This window comes from Belonocnema kinseyi, chromosome 7 (assembly GCF_010883055.1).
Source record: "Belonocnema kinseyi isolate 2016_QV_RU_SX_M_011 chromosome 7, B_treatae_v1, whole genome shotgun sequence".
Lineage (NCBI taxonomy): Eukaryota > Metazoa > Arthropoda > Insecta > Hymenoptera > Cynipidae > Belonocnema > Belonocnema kinseyi.
Genome location: NC_046663.1, coordinates 106,300,721 through 106,310,665, shown reverse-complemented (window position 1 = coordinate 106,310,665; position 9,945 = coordinate 106,300,721). Strand labels below are relative to the sequence as shown.

The 9,945-nt window shown below is 30.5% G+C and overlaps 1 protein-coding gene across 1 annotated transcript in view; it reads left to right on the top strand.

Annotated features, from left to right (window-relative positions):
* Positions 1–490: 490 nt before the first annotated feature.
* LOC117176184 (synaptotagmin-5-like) overlaps positions 491–9,945 on the top strand; it is a 12,685-nt gene continuing 3,230 nt past the window's right edge. Inside the window, exons 1-6 of the mRNA XM_033366283.1 lie at positions 491–760; positions 2,101–2,245; positions 3,347–3,463; positions 5,169–5,257; positions 7,042–7,173; positions 7,273–7,470. Of these exons, the coding sequence (XP_033222174.1) occupies positions 2,104–2,245; positions 3,347–3,463; positions 5,169–5,257; positions 7,042–7,173; positions 7,273–7,470 (678 nt within the window). The 5' untranslated portion in view covers positions 491–760; positions 2,101–2,103. The remainder of the gene's footprint in view (positions 761–2,100; positions 2,246–3,346; positions 3,464–5,168; positions 5,258–7,041; positions 7,174–7,272; positions 7,471–9,945) is intronic.

Sequence of the window (9,945 nt, the reverse complement as noted above, 5' to 3'; positions counted from 1 at the left end):
GTTTATAATCTATGAAAATGGCTTGAAATATTCTATTGAAACTATAAAGGATATAATTAGATCAAATGTGATGTTATTGACGTTAAAAGAATTAAAAACCGCTAAAGTCGATGGTACCTGCAAAAATACCAAAAATTCACCCCATCCCCCTCGGTAAATATTTTGTCCATTGGCAACATTCTTTTCTCATAAATTGCAATCCAATAGGACTACATTTTCTCGAAGTTAAAGTCCGAACGGATAATTTTGTTTTTTGAGGTAGGGTCACTTGAGAAATAAGGCCCCTATAGTAAATCTTTACCTGGGGTATGATGTATTCATTAGTATCTTCTTTTAACAATGAATTACTTGAATCTAAGAATGAAGTATTTAGAATTCTATACCACGATCTGTACAATGTGCGTGTGTTAACTTTTACTGTATGAGTACTTCTGATGTATGAGTATGAATACTCGCTACTCGCTTCGTGGCTCATCTACGTAGCAAAAGTCGTCGGCAGTTAGTTTTGAAGGTGTATGGTGAACGGTCTCGGTAGTCACTGGCCGATCGGTTTTAACGCGCAAGTGTTCTGTGTTCTGTCTGCTGTGTATTATCTGTTATCTAAAAACTATTGTCACAAGTACTTCTACACAGAGTGCATACTTGATTGTGAGGAGGCTAATCGCAGTCAGATAATTGATTGCACTTCAAATGGTTCTCCACTGGATTCCCCAAGAGAGACCAAACACATTTTTTTATCATGCGATGTGATTATAGCCGAGTAAGTAAAAAATAGGTTTTTTTTCTTAATAAAACCTTGTACATCTACGCGCATTTGTCTGTGTCGAAAATTATAATGAAATTATCATATAATCTAATATGGAAGTATTTCTTTAGACACATACGTTGAAAGATTTGTGTAAAATAGTAGAACGTATAGATGTAGATGTGCGACAGTAAAACATATTTCACAATTTCAGAGTAAACAATGTAAAAAATAATCGTATCGTGCTATTAACTGTAAATATAATGATGCGTAATACTGCACTGTAAAAAATAGTATTATTCCAGAAATAATTTCAGGTACCAGATAAAACTAAAAAAACAGTCTGGAGTGATAAGAAAATGAGACCGCGGGGGTAACCCAGGATAATTTGTTTTACACTGAAAATAACAGCATGAAGTTCTCCTATTCAAAAATAGGACAACTAAAAAATGATACTGTAAAAAAAAAGATCCCTAGTTTTTGCAGTGCGAGTAGTAAAAATATGTATTTGATTGGTTGGCAGTGAAGCGCAGATCGGTTATAAATCGGCATTTCAATTTCATAATCATGTTAGCTACAAAAAGCGAATGCTGACAACGCACGAAAATTCAAGTTCAGTCACGTGGAGTGTGTCAAATTTATTGTTTTCTTTCACTTATCAGTGCGAGTACTGCTATCAAAGATTGATATGGTCTCAAAAATACTTTAATTAACTTTTCTTACACCAGTTTTTGTATAAACTGCACATTTTAAGAATTACTTTCTTGTCATCTTTATTTTTTTTCAAGTGGATTATAGATTCAATTGAAATCGACTAATATAGTAAAATTTCCAATTATTTAAATTTTCTAATTCAGGCCCTTCATAAAACCAAAATTAAAAAATATATATTTTAAGAATAAAAGTACTTTTGCAATTTTTTTGTCAAACGATTTTGAAATTTTCTAAATACCTAAAATTAAATAATTTCAAAACAGTATGTTCAAAATAAAATATTTTTTATTTTCAAGGCTTTGGTAAACATAATTTCATATAATAAAGCCTTTGAGTATCAAATATTTCAAGCTTTTTAATATTAGTGCATTCGACATTATGTAAGCAGTTTCAAAATTTCAAATTTTTAACATGTAAAATTAAACAACTAGCAAAAAATAAATAAAAAAATATTAAAACAGAAAAAATAAACAGTTTATCTAAAAAAAGTTTCGAATTGATATTTCCAAACTCTTACATTTTCTGCTTGTACACTGTGTTAAACAGTTAAAGGAACCTATTAAAACATTGATTAATTATTACAATGATAACATTCGTTATATTAATATAATTAATAACAATATTTTCTAACATATTTCTAGTGAATGGTGTACGACGAAATTTTTGGCCCGTGGGGCCGCGTGCTATTGGTCTGTTTTGGTGCAGCAGTCTTTCTGATAACATTGTTAATTGTTGCATGTTTTGTCACCCCAGGATGCATAGGCTACGAATGCATAAGACCACGAAGTAAGAAAACAGTATCTTAATTGTTTTTTAAATCTCATGAACAATAAACAAAAACAAAATAAAAACATTTTCATTATGTTGTAGAAATACAGTAGTCGAAGCGTGTATTATCAAAGTAGAATTTTCTCTCCGTATAATATCTATATTAGTAAAAATAACCTTTAATGTTTTCTAGTGCACTTGAACCATAATTTACGGATGTAGCCTTGCTTTTAATGTAAATAACTAGTTTTGTAAAAAAGTATTATAAATTTCCGTAGCGCAAACATTAGTTTAATGTCGTCCATTACGGAAAATACTTTGTTCAAACGACATGACCCGCTTCACACGAAGTATTTATCTGGTATTTATACTTCACACTAAACTAGGGAATGTGTTCATGTTTGAAAAGATGTGCTATTACTCACACGGTATATAGCTGATGTTCCTTTTCCTGTACTTCCTCTATGGAATTATGCAATTGCATTTGTAAAATGCACTCGGAAAAACATTTGGTTTACTCAATAAAATTGTTGGTTCTAAACTATCGAGTATGGTTATTATATGGGCAAATAATAATTCTTTGGATACAACTAAAACATTTGTTAAAAACAACCAAATATTTTACGAAATCAGCAAAACATTTGGTAAAATTAAGTAATTGAATGAACCCCAAAACTACAATTAATTGAAACCAATGAGTTTTAATACAAATTTCGTTCGATTCGCCAAACGATTTGTTGTATACAAATCATTTTGTCCTAAACAGGCACGTGAGCATTTCTTTTCTCAATGCCTTTCCTTCAAGGATTGAATATTTTTACTGATAAGCTCCTTTTTTATGTAAGCGGCCACACACAAACCCACAACAATGTTCCTTGATTATTTTATCATATTTTTTTATATAGGACTAAAAAATGTTTCTAAATTTATATTGTTAACTATTACAGAAAAATATTATTTTTGACATAAGCAAAAAAGCAAAGAGAAATAAAAATTTGAATGAATGCATGTACCTCAAGGATGAATGGTCAGACTTTTAAAAATAGAATGAAATAGTAATTTGCGATAAGTTAATGTTTTGAAGTAAGTTTCTTATTATGTATTTTTCCATTTTTACAGAGAAGGAAAACAAACTCCCTCCTCTAAACTTTAAACGACCAAATGAGGATTTAAAATTGAACGACGTGAGTTACAGATCCTGGAGATTAGGAAGCCTCTACGAGGAGAGTAACAATGGTAATATACCTCTTCTCTCTATACGGTTTTTTTGTTAACTTGAGACATCGAAATGTCTCAAGAAATACGTGTCCTATGAAAAAAAAGTTTGTTATAAAAACTTTTTACTTTTAAAGGGGACAATTAACTTTATTTGCAGATTCAGATCAAAGATATTATAAACGTAGATGCGGAACGGGGTGTCAGAGTAGGGAATTATATATATATAGGACATTAAATTTTCTGCCCTATCGAGGTGCTGCCCTCACCTTACTACGAAGTCGAATTCTTGTTTTCTCATTCTTCGTAAAATATGACGGTAAAGCAGTAGAAAGATTTTTTGAGGTTAGAAAAGTTTGACATGCATGTATATCACTGAATTTTTTCAGATCTGAAGCCTGATCCAGGTTTTCGGTACAGTCTTTTTTTTAATAATAAAAAAAATGTATTGAAAAATCATATTTTTAATTTGAAAAAAACTATTATAGAAAGAAATTTCGAGATAAACAAGTGCTGAAAACATTTTTCTTGGACAAATATATTTTTTAATTGAAATAATCAAATATTTATACCAAAGAAACAACTTTTTTAATGTTTGAAGTGTTTGAACAAAAGTTCTTCCGAAAAATCGAAATGTTGATTAAAAACCACGTGTTTTTTATATTTATTTGTATAATAATTTGTATACTAATTTTTAACACTTTAAATATTAAACAAAAATATATTTGATAAAAATATTTTATTCTCGTATTTTTAATAAATAATTAATATTGATTAAGAAACAATTTTATTTTGTGAGTTTTATTATTTGGAAATTTTCAAATTCGTTAATTGTATAAACTGTCGAAGAATTTTATTAGTTTTGCAATTTTATTATTCGGGACAGAGAGTTTCACCGAGTCGGGAATTTTATTTTTCGGGATATTTCAGCCGTCTTCATAGAATTACAGAAAATTTGCTCTAATTATAATTTCGGCAATCGATCTTGTTGATTTTTTCCTACAGTATTAATAAAAAGAAATGTGTATGGAAATTTTTGATATCACAAAGTTGAAGATAATCTCAATTGAAAATTTAAAAATTCGCTGTACATCCAATTTTTATTCTTGGGTCTTGCCGATTTTTTTTAAATCCATTTCAATGACTGGTAAACGGGGGTGATTTTCTCTTAGAAAATAAGTGATTAAAATTTGAAAAAATTGGGTAGGCTTTTTTGACATCTAGGTATGTAAAAAAGGTAAACTTCCGCAAATTTAAAAACTAATTTAAGAACTATTTATACTCTTTTAAGATGCCAATACAATTTACACAACACTAATTGTAAAATTTGAAAATTTTCAGGACTTCAGTTTAAGAACTTGAATTTTAACGTTAAATATGCTATATTTTCAGAATACAGCCTTATTGTTTGAATTTTCGTTATTAGTTAAAGGTTAGGTAAAAAATAACATTATGGGATTCGAAATTATTACAACGCGAAAAAGTTTAAATTTAACATTTAAAAATGCGAAAATACACCATTTTCCATGTTCATTTGCAATCCAGCGAGTCACTTTCTTCAGCTTCTTTTGAAAGTCCGCACCTCTGATGCCAAAGAACAAATTTCTAAAAAAAAAACTTTATGGATTAATGTATTTCAATATTTTAGTACATTTTATGGAATCAAAAAGGAGAAAAATAATGGATAATATAGATTTTCTCTGATATATCTCTTGTATGTTTGCAGAAACAATTGGTGAAACTCCAGAAATGACGAGGGACTCGTTTAATTCTAGTAATTCCCAATTTGAATGCACTGAAACTTCCTCGACATTGGTAATAAATTTAATATGTGTAATTTTGTAACTTAAGTCGATTAACAATATTAACTAATGTTTGTTATTATTGCATGAAACAACAAACTATGCAGTAGAGCGTATCAAAAAAAGCTGTCTACATGAAGTTCTAATAGCAATAAAAACCTTCATTTAAGAGTCAAAAACACTCTCCTAAAATTTCATTAAAAAATTCTTCTCTTTCCGCAACGTAGGTATAGCTAAAAGTCTCAAAAACGATTTGCGAATGAAAGAAAGAAAAGTTGTCGAATACCCGGGGTGTTGCGAGCTCCTCGGATCAATAACATGTTGAAAATCAAAAAATTTGTTAGAGAAATGATTATTTTCATGAGAAATATGAATTCTGCGAAAGATAGAAATAAGCGGGCAGCAGACGACAGCATTTGAATGGTTAGAATCGTTTGCAAATTTATTTTTTTATTCACAATTCTGACATAATAGAAGAATTCTCGAGATATACCAGGTTTTGAAAGGGCCACGCCTTGATGATGGTGACCCTAAGTTTTGCGAAATACGTTGCGAAATAGAGAAAAAAATCAGACCAAACTGATATGCCCTGTGTGTGGCTTGTAACTGTCAGAATTGTGAGTAAAAAAATAAATTTTCAAACGATTTTAAGCGTTCAAATGCTGTCGTCTGCTACCCGCTGGTTTCTGTCTTTCCCAAAATTCATATTTGTCGTGAAAATAATCATTTCCTCAACAAATTTTTTGATTTTTTAACATTTTATTGATCCGAGGATCTCGAAAAATGCCGGATATTCGACAAGTTTTCTTCCATTCGTTTGCAAATCCTTCGAAAAAAATATATATTGAATCAGTGCCGTACATATCAAAAAATAATTCAGAGTTGGATTTAACCAACACCCTTAAATTATCAATAAAATTAGTTCAAAGCAAGCCGATTGATACCTGTATCGCGATAAGTCCGTTAAAATATTATTTACCCTCCCTAATTGACTATTATCGACTATTATTTGAGCATAAATAAAATAAAATACAATAAAAATAAGAATAAAATTAATTTTCGGTATATAAATTATCAGAAAAAATAGTTCGACGTAAGAGGGTGTGTATCTACATAACAAACCACAATTTTAATGAATTAATTAATTTTAATTAAATAATTAATTATCAATCATTAATAATTAAATAATTATTATTAAGTAATTAATTTTTTTCATACAGGTAAATGTATGGTCAAATAGTCGATAAATTTACCGTGACTCTAAGAAAATAGCTAATTTTAACGAAATTAGCTCTAAACAGATATGAATCGACTTGCTTTGAACTATTTTTATTGATCATTCACGTCTAAAAAAATATTTCTTTCTGTGCGAAGTTTGAGGAAGTGCTTCGTTTTTTGAAATTTTTAGCTATATCTACGATGCGGATATAGAAGGAATTTTTTCATAAAACTTTAGGGGAGTGTTTTTTACTCACAAAAGAAAGTTTCATTGCTATTAGAACTTCGCGCACACAACTTTTTGTTTTTTCGATACACCCCACTATGCGGCAATCATGAAAGTACAAAAAGAAGAAGATTCATTTCCTCAAAAACTCAAATTAAGGCAGATAATTAACTATCTTGATATAAGTAATTTCGGAAAATGTTTGAAATTTTGAAACTGCATGACCTTCAAAAATTATGCAATTTACATGTAACTTTTTGTAACTTACGTGCTAAAAAATTTGAAAGTCCTAGGTTTATTAATAATTCTAAATTTGACATCTGAAATCAATATTCTCCCTCAATGTTCTACAGAACTTGGTACCTATCGACAAGCAAAGAAGTAATAAAAAGGAGAAGGAATTTCCCACCGAATTAACGATGAGTCTCCGTTTTTTACCGCCTTGTGTTAATCTAATCACTGGGAAACTTCTTATTGGCATAGAGGTAATTTAAATTAATGTTTAAAAATTGAATGAAATATACAAATTTACTTGTTTATTGTTTGATTTTTAAAACATCGTAATTTGAAAAAATGTGTTTTAGGCGTTATCAGGACTTCCACCAAAGCAATACAATTGCACGTTGGAACCTTACGTTATTGTAAATGTAGTAAAACAACTTTGGCCTAGCAGAAAAAAACAACTTTTGTACAGTTTTAAAACTAACGGCATTAGGCACACTGCAAGTCCAATTTTCAAGGAGACATTTGCTATTGCTAATGTTACCATGCAAGACATAAAAGTAAGTTCATTTACTACAAAAATATTCCCATATACAATTTTTTGAATTTTCAAAAATAAACACGTTGCGAAAATGGTTCAAAACATGTTTACTGTAGAATTTCAAAATATTGTTACTGTCCCCTATTCTATTTTTTTAATAAAAATTAAGTGCCTCCTTATCTAAAAAAATGCATTACTTTAACCTGAAAATTAATCAATATTTAAAGTTTTAATAAAAGATAAATCAATTAATTTTAAACCTATCCGTGTATGAATCCAATCAGGGATCCATCCGGGTCCCAGTCGGATAGCCCCTCTTTAAGCCGGGCGCTGGTCGGGGAATCCGGCCGGAATCCGGCTAAAAACGTCACGGTAAACTGGTTCAATCCCGTCTTCAATACCGGCCAGGATCCGGGCGGATAATCCGGCCAAAAAACGGTTAAGAAATGTTGCTTCAGGCGAGAAATTGGTAACTTGTTTTGTCTTTTAAGGCTCATCGTAAAGATTATGTTGAACTTTCAAAGTCAAATCAAGGGAACCAATTCTGGCAAGAAAATCGAAGTAGAATTTTATTCCCTGATGATAGAATCTAATAGCAATTTGGAAGCCACGTGGTGATTTAAGGTTAGGAAGAAAGAAAGTAAAAACTGTATACACAAGACTATATTTTAATTAAAAATAATAATTATTCGCGCACTAAGTGGGGGTTTCAAACTAAATACTGAAATAAATTTGATTTTAACCACGAGTCTCGATTTTATTTCCGAACTTCGAAGAGACAACGCGACGTGAGTGCAAGGAGCATCTTCGTTCCAGGTGCGACACTGACATTTAGTGAGTGTCTATGCAGACGACAGACACAGCAGGCGCTATAATAGCGATAAATTTGAAATTGTACAGGTTAAACATTGTCTGAATATAGAGAAGTTTATAAAAATTGTCTCATTTCTATTGTTGCACATAGCAGAATCGATAACAGTTTAATTTAAAATATTAAATTATTCGAAAAAATTAAACGTTTTTCATTAAGAATTTTAAAAAAGCTCATTTTTGTTTCACTAATCTAATAAATCTTTAAATTATAATTTTCAAATAATAATTCATCCAGCATCCATAATTATGTCTTTGATAATATCACGGTTTTTAAAAAATGTGTAATTTCTACAAAAACATTAACCTGATCAGTGCTTAACCGGCTCTCGACCATGGGATATAACCAGGGTTGGCCCGGCCATTAACCGGCCAGCCTCGGATTACGTGATTCGAGAAAAATGTAGCCCGACCGGCTCCCGCCCGGTTCCTGTCCATGAAACCCAGCCAGGGGTAGCTCGGCCGGGATCCGACCAGAAACCTTGTTGTATCAGAGCCAACAGGGGAAATTTCTACACGGGTACATCAATTCCGAATGTAAAAATGTTCAATTTTTTAAGTACGTATTGATAAATATAAAATTGGAAATAATCGACCTCTATACAAATGCCAATGTGGCCTGAAGTGAGATTATTATTTTTTAAATTCTGATTAATTGAACAACTCTTCCATATTTTCTTTAAAAAATTACTCTTTTTTCCACCAAATTGTTTTTGATTGAAGTCTATAATTAATACTTGGAGTATAAATTATTTTTTTTTTTTTAATTAAAAATTTGGTTTTTAATCACCCCCAATCAGCAATGAAGTATACATAATATAAATGCAGCAGAAAAATCTTTCCTATTCATTTTCTTGGAACTACGGGAGACCGAGGCGGCATGGACCGGCTTTTTTTCATTTAAGTACTCGTACTGGAAGAAGGCTTCTAAGCACACTTCAGAAAAAAATAATTCAGGTTAAAATTGTTTATTTAACAGTACTTATTTAAAGGTTTAGTTTTTTCTTTCAGTTCAGACATGACGTCGAAAAATCAAGCGAAAAAATAGCTGACAACGAATCATGAATCCTATCTATAAAAATATTAAGTAAACATAATAATATATAATTTGATAAAATTGTAATTTTTTAAATTATTCCCACAGGAACAACAGAAAAGATTCAATATTCGTTGTCAGGTATTCTATTATTGCACGTTCTGTGATGAATTTTATCTTACTACAAAAACAAGGCGATTCATTCACAAAAGATTGTATACCTAAAAATTAAACAAAATTTAAATATAACTCATAAAAGATTGAATTATACAAGTTATCAGTGTGAAACAATTTATGGGTAGTTACCCTCTTCAATGCTCTTTTTTCTTAAAAATACGATTTTAGATTTATTTTGCAATTTCATACATAATTGGTGGGGGAGGGGGTTGTTTAACCTGCATATTTTTTATTTCATGTTGGATGGAAACTATTTTACTTCGCTCGTTATAAAACTTTTTTCCCAATTATCTTTGTATATGGAATGTATATGTTACGAGGGTAGTTCAATAAGTCCTTAGAATGACCAACAGATGGCGCGCGAATCGCTCCAAATCATCTGTTTTCAGTCAGCACCACTCCCGACTAGAT